Here is a 12,249-nt window from a genome sequence, read left to right as displayed (position 1 = left end):
GGAAATTACTGAACTAACCCACTGTCACATCTCCTCCTCTTTGTGTAGCTGATATTGCTTGGCTCTGGACAACATTAAAACTCCAGCCCAATTTTATTTTTTGTGCAGTTGTTTTACAAGGCTTTCCCCTGATGGGCTGTGGTGCGCTTCTAAAAGGAGATACTATAGTGGTGACCCAAGCCACGTTTGCAGTAATGCTTAAACTAGCATATGAGTCTTAACTGGGAAGAACTTCTGAAGCACTGAGCGTCTGCTTGTTTCTACCCAAGAGACTGAAGTTCTGGTAAGTTCAGGTAATGTAACTAAGTAATTCTCTGCAACATGTGCTTCAGTGGGTGGATGCAGGTGCTTAGATATTATAGTGATGGATGTGGTGTAAGCAGCTGGATAAAGACCATCACTTCCATACACTGAATTTGGATTTCCTGGATAACCTGGCGACACTCCATTTATCAAATCCAAATGGCTTAGATCAGATGGTAACTTGGTTTGTTTTAAGCTTCATTTCCCTCCCTTCTGCAGCTCTCCATCTCTAGCACACTTCTGCTCCTGACTCTTTCTGAATCTTTGGAGGCCAGCTGTTCCAAGCTGACTTTGCTCCTTCTCTGCACAAATTCTCAGCTTTCAGCTTGCTTATAGGGTGGGTTTCTTGTTAGTGGTTCTCAAGACACTAAAATAATGTTCACCTTCAAGTGACCAAAACAAAACAAAAAAACAGGTTGGTAATCAGAATGAGGTGATTGCTGAGGTTCAGTATCCTCTCAGTTGCCAGAGCTATAAGCAGACACTTTATATGCTCTGAATCCCAGCTCTCAGATGGTATCCAACTTGTCAGATGATATCAAACATTTTCTGGGGTTGGTCATTCGCCAGACACTAGTCTCAAAAGCTCTCACTGGTCCCTTGGTTTGTCTATGTCACTTTTTAAAATCCCTGGTCTGGGATTGAATATAGTGAATCCCAGATCCTGAATCAGTGACACTTTTAATTCCCTACAGGCCTTGTGTAGGTGAAGTCTATCATTGGGCATTATGGGGGAATGAACCCAGCACTAAAAGCATGGGGCATCTGTAGTTGTAGGAATGCAAGTGTGAATAGGCTGCCAGTGCTTCAACCACTACATTGCCTAGATCTGAGCAAAGTTAGGTGATACTAACTAACTTAAAATGTCAGCACCCATTCTTCCACTGCTCCTACTATTCCTCCCAGCAGTGGTGCTGCCTCTGTGCTAGTGGAAAGGTGACAGACATAAAGGAAAATGCCAGTGTAGTCACAGCCACAGCGCACTTTACTTCTGCTTCATTTATTGGAATGACTTCCTCTCCTCCACTTGTCTTGTCACCATCTCGTTTTCAATGGTTTTGGTGTTTTTACTGAATGTTCAGCCCTTCCCCATGTCTCCAACCAGATGCCACAGAACCTTGGAGCTCTCATTTCTTCAACTTGAAAGGAATTTCATTTTTTTTTTCTGTTTCTTCCACAATTCAGGCTCCAAAGACTCACTTGAAAGCTACTCTGTGCCCTTCTGGGGTCAGGAAGGCTGAGAGCTACCTGCTGGATCCCACCTGTAACAAGACTGCAGCATGCAGGTTTGTTTAAAAAAGCACAATGCAAGCGTTATGGGATCAAGGGCTACTTCCCCATTATTGTGCCAGAGGACAAAGTACACGTGTTCCTGGATTTTTTTAGAATGACGACCTTGGAATGAGACTCAAGGCAGACTCCTCATTGGGAAGCCTGTGTAAGGCCCACATTTGGTACAGGATGCCCAGAACTCATGGCTGTTTTAAAGTATTTGGCAGATATTTTATTCTGGTTAAGATGATGCATGTCAACACACTAAAATAAGCAATTTATATTGGATTTAAATCATGCTGAGTTATTGGATTTTTTTCTCACCATCAGGGTACTGGACTAGATGACATCTTGGTCCCTTCCAGTTCTGATTCCTCACAGCCTGTACCTTGTTGGTTGTGCTGTTTAATTGCAGCTGTGTGTATTTTTACACCAGAACTCCTGTGTGTTGTAAATAGGAGTCCAGTTTTATAACTCCATTCAAAAGCATTTTAGGTTCCCTTTATCCTTCTGGCTCCTGTCCAAATATCCACGCTTGTTTATAAAACATGGAGTGCACAGTATCACTTGACATGAAATAATCCCCAGACACAGTAAAATTCCAACCAAACCAGTTTGAAATTGCACAGCTGAGTTCTCAGTGGAATATTTTAAGGGAAGACACATGATTACCCAGTATATTAGCCCTGTGCTTTCATGGTTGCCCTGCTGTGGTCCATGCTATTCTTCTGCCTTTTGTTAGTAAGTGGCTTATGGCTCTGCTGTCCCAATACATTAGTGTGTTCTTCATGGACATAATTCTCAATTTTGCAAGAAATAGTGCAGGCTCAGAGTGATATGTCAGTGTGCTCATGAATGCTCCTGGGGTTATGTATAGGCTGACCCTGGAAACATCTGTCAGTGGTACCACTATTATATAGGCTTGGAAGGATTAGATCTTTATCAGTCAGTGTTGGTAAAGGTCAATTTCGTACACACAACCAATGAAAAAATATTGTAATTGATAGACTGAAATGTACAAAAAGGCAAAGAGAAATGGCATTGAGAACTTAGTCTCATTTAAGGATATATATAATATGTGTTTGATGTGATGTTGACTATTGAATTTCAACAACATTAAATTCTGACCCCCCCACATTCTCACACAACTGAACATTTAAACATATATCCATTTATTACGTATTTTATCTAAAGAATTTATTATAAAATATAGAATTCTACCAAGCCTATTTATCTATTTGTGCTCTTCTCCCCTGAACCCAAAACAAACATTCAGGGTCTCGTTTACTTGTTGGTTCCCACATGCCAGTTTTACAATGATCTTGTTTCAGCATCCTGAAACACACCAGCTGTGATGAAGAAAGTTATTGACAGAACAATTCCTATACTGATGGGTACCTGTTGATATAAATTGCTTAGCCAAGACATCAGTCAAAATTAACATCTGATAGTAACATAGAATTGCTGGGTTGGGCTTTTTTAAAACAGAGGAGAAACTCTAGACCCCTTATTTTTAAGGGTCTTTGCTAGTGAAAAAGCTGCCATCTGTTTCTTAGTGGTTGAAGTGTGTTTTAGGGATACAGCTGTATCCCTCTCTCTCAATCTGTTAAAATTTATGAAGGATGTGAGGGGACAGAAGAGGGTCCAGTTGTTCGTCAGGATGTGGGAGCCTGAACTTCTGGCTGTGGTAATTGTACCTGTCCCTTATTCATAGAGCCAGTTTCTCCGGCATGTGACAATGTATTTTTGCTATTCCAGGTTGCACTGGCCCTGGATGAATGATGCCCCAAATGAACAAGATGAGAACGCAGATTCTCCTAATACTTTTTGTCCATGAGGCAACAGGGTCTTTCCCCAGGAGACACAACCTTTAACAGAAACTGTAAATTTACTGGGGGTGGTGTGTGTGTGACGGTGTTTTTCTGTGGGTCCCTCGGAGCTGCCCCCCTGCAGGCAGGCCTCATGCCATGTAAATGACCAGGAGTGGGTGAAAGAACACGGCTGTGGAAACCAGAGGCCTCGCTCCAGCTGCGAAGCAGAGAGACCCGCCCCCTCCCCCCCGCAAAGGGTTGGGGGGCTGCCGTTTGTGGAGGGTCCCCGCCCTTGCATGCTGCTGCCCCCCCCGCCCCGCAGGGGTCAGCACCCCCCGGGGTGCCCCCGTCCTGCAGCGGGGCCGGACCCTCCCCTCCCCCTTCAGATCGAGCGGGGCCACAGCAAGGCGGAGAACGTTCCAGGCCCGGCGAGCGCTGCGGCACCGGCAGGGAGAGGACAGTAGCCGGCCGGCGCGGGGGCTGCCGGGAAGTGTCGTTCCTGCCCCCACAGGCTCGGCTCCGCAGCCTTAGTAGTGAGGACTACGATTCCCGTGGTGGTCCGCGCGAGACCTGGTACCGCGCAGGCGCAGTAGGGACACCGGCGCCGCTATAAGATTGTGGTTTGGCTGTGGGGGCCGCTGAGTGCAGAAGCCGCAGGAGCGGGGCAGAAGCCGGGCGAGGTAACGGCCGGGCCGCATGGGGGGGGCTTCCCCCCACCTCCGTGCGCCAGGGACCGGGGAGGCGGGGCCGCCCCAGGGTGGGAGAGGGAAGCCGGTGCCCCGGGCACCCAGGAGGGTTCGTGTAGACCAGGCTGGGAGGGGCATTGCCCCCCCCCCCCGTGAGCCCTTGTTACGGGCGAGACATCACCCTCCCCCCCCCGTGATCCATGGGACGGGGGGCGCGCACCCCTCCCCCGTCCCATGGGGGGTCCCGCGTGTGGCTCCGGGGGGCGGGGATGCAGGGGGCGGTCAGGGCCGAGGACCCCTCCCTGGTTTATGCTGCGTGCAGGGGGAGCGGGGCTGCACACGCCCGGTGTTAGGACAGGGTGGGGGGCTGCTCCCGTCTGCAGATCTGCCGGTGTCTGCGCGTTAGTGGCGCCGGGACTGTAGCCCTTGGGTGCCGGGTGCGGCTGGCCCCACAGCGGGGTCTGCCGCAGAGGAGCTGGAGCTGGAGCTGGATCCAGCACGGTACCGCGAACGCTCTGGACGCAAGCCAGGGCCTGGCGGCAGCGAGATACAGAATCGTTCTCGCCCGGCACAGACAAATAAATCCCGAGGCAGGCAGGGGTGGGGGCAAGGAGGAGGCCCATGTGTCTTTTCCGTGGATTCCTGCTTCCATGAGTGGATCTCTCTGGAGGGGCATAGTGCGAAACATTCTGGTTCTCTGTAAGTACATAGGTTGTGAGGTAGCCGTGGGGGGTCCCGGATATTAGAGGCAAGGTGGGTGAGGTAATACCTTGTACTAGACTAATTCCTGTCTCTCTCGTCAACAAAAGTTGGTCCAGTAAAAGATATTGCTTCACCCACCTTGTAAATCAATAGGGCTAGTTGTAAATATGAGTTAAAGGGCATGTTACAGAAATAGCCCGGATGATGATCTTTATGCAATTAATATGAGAAGGTGGTGGATGTTACTGCATGTGATAGGTTTATGGTCCATTGCACCACACCACACCTGCTGATATATTTTTCTGGCTGCAGTATGATTTAAACTGACCTCTTCATAGTGACTTGTTTTCAAATCAATAGCTATGGAGATAAAAATGTAATGCCATAGGACAAGGTGACTTCAAGGCAATCCGCTTTATGGATGAATTTGCTGTTATCAGACGTAGCAGTCTGAAAAGAACAGCAGCCCAAAGCATTTCTTTATAAATAAATATATAGGCAGGCATGTAATCTAGTGTAAATACATTTTAAATACTTGTATACATTTGAAGATGAATACTATTTGTGTGGGAGAAGAAATTATCTGTAAGAATAGGCTTTTTTCATAGTGTCTGTGGGTACTGTAGATAAGACTGACAATATCTTGTGCTAGATTTGCAGAGATGCATGCTGTATACCCTATGGGTTTTGAAACTAGCATACTATTTTGAAATGCTAATTTGTAAAATTGCACAATCAAGAAAATAGCACTCCAGGAGTTTGATATTGAAACATTTTGAAAATCTTCTAATTTGCTAGAATCAAACGACTGATATCTAGCCATTAAGATTACATAAAGAAAGAAATACTTGAAAATTGTAAGTGGGGGAGATGTTGTAGTGGCCCTTCTGCATTGAGTCACTTCAGTCTCATGGTTACATTGGGATACCTTTAACTAGCTCAGCAAGGGGTTTATGTGCTCTCCACAGTGCCTTGTAGAATAGTTTGGTCACGTGTTGTAATAAGATTTCAAAATTGCTGCCCCAGACCTTTGGTTAAAAAGCTTCCTGTAAATCATGTAGGATTGTTTAGGGTGTAGGATATGTTTTTTAAAGTGGGATTTTAATTCTCTTTAGATTTTTCTGAGGTGAAAATACAACTGTAAATCCTGGCGTTTACGGAAGGAGAGGATGAAAGACATCGACCTAGGAAAAGAGTATGTTATACCCAGTCCTGGGTATAGAAATGTGAGGGAGAGAGCAGTCTCGGAGCAGGAACGGTTGAAATTCCAGCAAGCTAAATATAAGGTCAGTTTCTCTTTTCCACTCTCCATGTCTGTATGTGGCTGCTTAATAAATTGTGTATCGCAACTCCTGTTTTGCCATGCCAGCTTTGTCCAGGTTTGTTACCTTGAAGGTCAATGATGGACATTCTGCCTCTTGCATAGGAGCGGTCATTGGATGGCACACTGTACATATATTAACCTCGAGTGCAAAATTGCACTAGTGGGGAAGACTAGTGCTTAACAGATGCTGAAAACTGAAATAGATGTTTTCAAAAGTATTAAATAAACTAAACTGAATATGCCAGCTAGTCTGACAAAGACAACATTTATGGGGCTATCTATTATAATTGTGGTGATATAAAGCCAAGAGAAATCTGTAAGCACAGGTCAGATTTAACCATTGGGATGACGCTTCTGAACACAGAAGCAACAGAAATGGCATGAAAACATAGGGCATGGCTACACTTACATTTCTGCAGAGCTGGTAGTTACAGCTGTGGTCGTACAGCTGTGTAGGGCCAGCGCTGCAGTGTGTCCACACTGACAGTGACCAGCGCTGCAGTGTGGCCACATTTGCAGTGCTGTTGGGAGTGGTGCATTGTGGCCAGTTCAGTGGTTCCAATGGCTGGCAACGTGGCTTTTTCACAAAAGAGGGGGTGGGGTGGAGTTGACAGTGGAGGCTTGTCGGGGAGACCAGAGAGAGTGGCATTTTTGGAAAGGGAAGACACTTGCGGGTGACAGCGCTACAACTTACCGACTGTCATTTCATTCGTTTTAGCATCGATTATTTCTATATATGTATTAGGGGGAGATTGATGGTGTTAAGTTTCATGAGAGCTGACCTGACTAGGGGAATGCCTCAGGGACAAGAAGAGAGTGATTTTTGGTAGCAGAAACAAAACTAGCCCAGGTGGATTTGTGCACAGCTTCCCTTGCCTTGCAAATGTCGCCATTTCACCACCCTCTCTCTCAATCACTCTTAAATGTAAAAGAGCTTCAGACCAGATAGAGCTAGCTTCTCCATACGGACTCCCTCCCCCGCTTGCTGTTTGTTCCTCAAGCAACACAGCTGTGAACATTCCAAAGCCTCAGCTCGCTCGCTGCAGCTAAGAGCAGCTGTGTTGTTTTTTAGATAAGTAGCTCCGGAGAGTACTTTCCGGTTTTGTACACAGGAATTGTGGGATACCTCCTAATACCCTAAAGAAGGGTCCCCGCCGCCACAATATACGAGGCCGCTGGTGAGTGTCACACCAGAGTAGAGCAGGAGCTGCCAGTCAGCAAGCTGGATTTGCTACATTGCCTAGTAGCAGACCAGATGTCATGCAAGCGCATGCAGAAGGGGAGTTGGCAGCGCTGGCTGAGCTCTGTAAGTGTAGACACCTGGTAAGCTGCAGCGCTGTAACCCCCTCACCAGCACTGCAACTTGCAAGTGTAGCCAAGCCCATAGAGTTCTTGGCTAATCATACCCCAGTCAGAGCTAGCAGCTTAAAGACATTCTTAATCATGCATTGCGTTTTTCAGGATTCTTTTACTGAAGCAGATATTTAACTTGCCTTAGTAGTAGGAATTGTTTGTACTTAGTGGGATGAATTAGAATCTTTTATTATATCTGTATACCACTACATATCTCTAGTTCTTTACTATTTAGTGCTGATTGTGTTTGCTGTGCTGTACACAGAAGTAGTTAACTGTTCTTGGCAGTTAAGAACCAAACTCTGGCATTGGCACTGCCATTCAGCTGCTGTGCTGATCTTCTCCAATATTATCTGGACTACTGAGTTTGTGATGGGTTAATAGGAATGGAGTTATGCATATGTATAGCTAACAGGAACATAAACACTGCAAGACAAATCAGTGTACAGAAAAAAACTACTCAATAAATCTTGACAATCACGATCCAATTTTGTGAAAGATGTAGCTTGGGACCAGTTATTTTATGCCAATTCAAGTTAGATTAGGGATGTTTACTATGACTACTGACACTTTTGAAATCTGTTGGGGTATATCTTTTTCTCAAGAACTTTTTTTATCTAAATGCTAAGGAAGTAAACAGTAGTTAAACAATGAATAAAATAAGTGATTAATACTGCAAACGTCTTGCTTATATTTGGATTCTCTATTTGTATATGCACACAATATGGAACTCTGGTAAACTTGCTAATTTGTCAGGATTCATAGTAAACACCCTCGAAAGATCAGCTGTCTGAAATCCCCCGTGTGGAAAAATAGGTTCCAGTCACTTTTTTTTTTGGCATGAGAGAAGTCTATAAATGTTTGTTTTTTAAAGCAAGTATTGAGAATTGTTGTGGTAAAGGCTACCAGACATTTAATATTAATCTGAACTGTGTTTTTACATGTAAAGTACCAATAAAATATGATCGCTAGCAATAAAGTTCCTTTTTTGGCAGTTGGTTTTAACCCTGGCTAAAGCATTGCACTACCAGAGGTCGAAATGTTATCGAATGGTCTGTTCTGCAGTGGTGCTGAATGCTGAGTGTACTTGGATTCTCTGCAGTTCTCTTAGTTTCTGCACAGTCTCTGTGACTCAGCATAATATCAGTAACAGACATTGTTCAGGGCAAGTCAGAACATCTGACTTCTGCTTTAATGCGGGCAATGATACTGAAGCAGGGCCCCTCTGAAGTCATGGTGCGGCTTCTGAGCAGCATTGATTACGTTATTATGATTGGTTTACAACTCAATATACATTATCCAGTAGCAACTCTTCACTGTTGAATCGTGGTGACAACAGTGTTGCCATTGGTGGGGAGCCTTGTTTCTTTCTTAGCCAATGGATTTTTAGTCTAGCTGTAGCCATATTAGGATGATTCTTCTGATTGGCCTGCATCCTAAGAATATGCTTATACATAGGGTAACTCCTGCAGTGAGGCTATTAAAGCTGCTGTTTACCTCCTAGTAAGCTGCAGTTAGCCCAGTACATCTTGTACTGATTGGGGTGTTGTGCTTCTAATTATTCTCCTGGAACCCCTGAGAAGAAATACACTTCATGGTCATTTTGCTTTGAAATTCACTTTGAGCTAAGTTCAGGATAGTCTTTAGAGATTCTCCTCTCTACCTGGTCCCACTGAGGCGTTCCCTGCTGTGCATGGTTAGGAAAAGCCATGCACCTTCTGAGCGTTTGGAACTTGAGGGGTGCCTGTTGTGTGGAACACTCTGTCCCTTTGTCAGCCATAAGTGTGGAAAGCTGAGAGCGAAGATGGGATGAATAGTCCAGGGCTCCAGGCTGGACAGAGAGCAGTAGGGCTGGTGTGTGTGTAACTATAATAAGTCAAAGGTTTAACAGAGAAGGATAAAACAAGAAGGGCTATGGTAAAATTAAAACAGGTAAGTCTCAAAGAGGGGACAATAACATTTAGAAGAGGCTGGTGTAGAACAATAGTATGTGTTGTCTTTTTTTTTTTTTTTTTAAAATTACCTATTTGAGGTTGTTGGTGTGTGTGTGTGTGTGTTGTGTTTTTGTGTGTGTGTGTGTTTTTTTTTTTACGAGATCTGTGGTTGCTTGTCTGTCATTGTTACACCTTTTTTAGAGTGAGAGTGCGTGCGTGCACACAGTTGCCTAGCACAGTAAGCCTGGTCAATAGTGTCCAGAAGACTCAATCAATAGTACAAATAATGTGAGGGTCCTGGCAGAGAGCACTCAAACAATCCTTGGTCAATGTGTTAAAGTAGAACAAACGCGTGTACAGAACACTTTTTTACTAAGCAATGTCATATTTTTTTTTTTTTTTACTAAATTGCTAATGTTGCTAATGCTAGCTGGATTGCTAAATGTTTGTAGTTGTGTTTGTTCCTAATTACAACACAGTTGTAAACGTATGGTGTATGAAACTAGAGTTTCTGTTCAACAGAATTGCTGCTACAAAGATCTGAAATGAAAATGCTGAAATGTGGTGGTTCAGAGCTGTACTGCATTGAAACCAAGCCTCAAATGTACCACAGTACACGTTGCAAAGTCTGTAACCAGAGATGTTTGCACAGCTTTTATTCTGAGAAGATGGTGTCTTCATTTCCTCTTGTCCATGCAGAGGGTCATGAAGGCATGTACCCCCTGTCCTCCTGGGGTGGGGTGTCATCTTCATTGGCGCTCATAAATAGTGGGAGCTGCAAAGTAAGTGGAATACTGAGTAATGACACTGGCCTCCTTTCGTAAAGTGCTTTAAGATCCATAGATTGAAAAATGCTATGTAAGAACTAGGTGGTGGCGTGAATGTATGTATTTATCTCTCTTATTAGTCACTGGGTTCTCATGCTTCCAGGCAAGGCTGCAGTTACACCAGACCAGATTTGCCTCTGAGGTGTGTATTTCAAGTTATGGTGTCTGTATTTCTCCATGCGCTAAAAACTGCTTTTAAGAAGCAGCAGTTGTGCACATCCTGCTTAGTAAATTGAGATCAGCAAAATGTTCACTTGTCTCCTAAATAAGACCTTTCATGGGCGAAAGGATGGTGGCTGTGCTGTGACTCATACAAGACCCAGGGGCTACTGGTGTAGGTCGTGTCGATCCCGGGTCGCTCTCCAATCCTGAACGTGTGTGAAGATTCTGTGTCCTTTTTGTCCTAGGGAGTTCCCATTTGTATGCTCTTATTCCATCTCCTCCCAGGGCCTGGCACCATGGCCACCAGTCTTCTGTCAAAAGAAGGCTAAAGGGGCCATTCCTAAATCTATAGGGATGGCTGGTGGGGGTGACTATAGCTGAGTGAGTTACTCCTTTCACAAAAGCTAAGGGTATCATGCTCACAGCACTACCAGATCTTGGCTGCATGGACAAAAAGAGATTCTTTTTAAGAGCAACATGGTATTTGTCGCAAACAGGATTCCTGAAATATTAACTCCCAATGCCCTGTCATACAGGTAAAACTAATTCCCAAGGTTTCCTGTTACCTGATTGAGGCATTGCCATAGAAACATGGACCTGTGAAAAGTGTTTTGGGAACCTAAAAATTAAAAGAAATATAATTCCAATGAAAGTCTTATTGAACCAAGGTGGATAAATGTTTGTAATAACAAATTATACGTGTGCTTTTGCCACACTGGATTTTTAAAAGCTATGTTGTAGAAGAGTCCTTAATCGTTTTTTTTGTAAGGTGCATTAAACACTTCACTTTGCTCCTGTACAAGGAGATGCTGTGCTAATTAGCACCACTGTGCTTCACAATGTTTAATTTCCAGATGAAGGATGCTGCTTTCTGGTGCTAACAAATATAAAGGTAGTTGCTGGGTTCCACAAACAATCATTTTACTCATGCTAAAAAGCCAACGTGTCTTACCAGATTAAATATATACTGGATGTTTCAAAACATCCCATTAATATCCCACTAGAATTTAATGCATGAGTTAGTATCCCTTGTTCTCAAACTTCTTAACCACGTACTTTAAAGTATATCAGAAAGATTGCACTGCTTATCTTTCCTTAGCTGGGACCTTATTGGGAGTTGTCTGTGAAATCCATTGCAAAAAGAGACCTGTTATAAGGAACGGAAACAATTTTACATTCCAGAAAAGCTTTAAGGGCTATAGTAGGAAGCAATTTATCAGGAAGGCCTAAAAACCAAAAGCATTTTGGAATAGTGATATGTAATACTCCTGGAAATTCCTGAGTTTGAGTTGCCAGTTAAGTTTGAAGCAGTAATTAGTGTGTAAGTAGTAATAATTTATCTCCACCCTGCTCCAATACTCTGCTCACGCTTAGGTACACAGCAGCTGGGAGTGTGCTTCCCCATGTGGGTAAGCAGACACAGCTCCTCTTCAATTATCATGTTAAAAATAGGGTGACCAGATATGCTGATATTAGGGACTTTGCCTTACATAGTCAGCCTATTTATCCTCCCACCCCCATCCCATTCTGATTGGTCACCCTAGTTAAAAATAGCGGTGTGGTAGTGACTTGGAACGGCCACCCTAGTACGTACCCAGAGGATGGGGTGGGTTTGTATTTGGGTGGCTAGCCTGAGCCACTGCTGCCACAATCACTGTGATCTGTGGTACGCTACCTCGAAGAGCTAGTGTCTCTCTGACCCATGCTGGGAGGCATGCTCCCAGCTGCAACGCAGGTTTACCCTTAGGATCTTCGCCACGGGACCTGGATATGGCTGCTTCTCAGCCATGGCACAAACACTGGTGTTTGGTGCTGCACCCTCATTGATTTCTTTCTGATCAGAGTGACTCATCAATAGAACCCACTAAAAATATG

General features: G+C 44.4%; 1 protein-coding gene across 6 annotated transcripts in view; it reads left to right on the top strand.

Moving 5' to 3' along the window:
- Window positions 1–3,961: 3,961 nt before the first annotated feature.
- Window positions 3,962–12,249, top strand: part of ABCC5 (ATP binding cassette subfamily C member 5) — a 69,447-nt gene continuing 61,159 nt past the window's right edge. For 3 of the 6 annotated variants that reach the window (XM_032803835.2, XM_032803833.2, XM_075068351.1), the window contains exons 1-2: window positions 3,962–4,066; window positions 5,890–6,060. In XM_032803835.2, the coding sequence (XP_032659726.1) occupies window positions 5,944–6,060 (117 nt within the window). In that variant the 5' untranslated portion in view covers window positions 3,962–4,066; window positions 5,890–5,943. Of the gene's footprint in view, window positions 4,067–5,889; window positions 6,061–9,027; window positions 9,049–9,930; window positions 10,168–12,249 lie in introns of those variants that run through there. The other 3 variants (XM_032803839.2, XM_032803838.2, XM_032803832.2) reach the window with 3 other exon arrangements.

This window comes from Chelonoidis abingdonii, chromosome 8, assembly GCF_003597395.2.
Source record: "Chelonoidis abingdonii isolate Lonesome George chromosome 8, CheloAbing_2.0, whole genome shotgun sequence".
In the NCBI taxonomy this organism is placed as follows: Eukaryota; Metazoa; Chordata; order Testudines; family Testudinidae; genus Chelonoidis; species Chelonoidis abingdonii.
The sequence above is the reverse complement of the archived record's forward strand: the minus strand, read 5'-3'. Positions and strand labels throughout refer to the sequence as shown.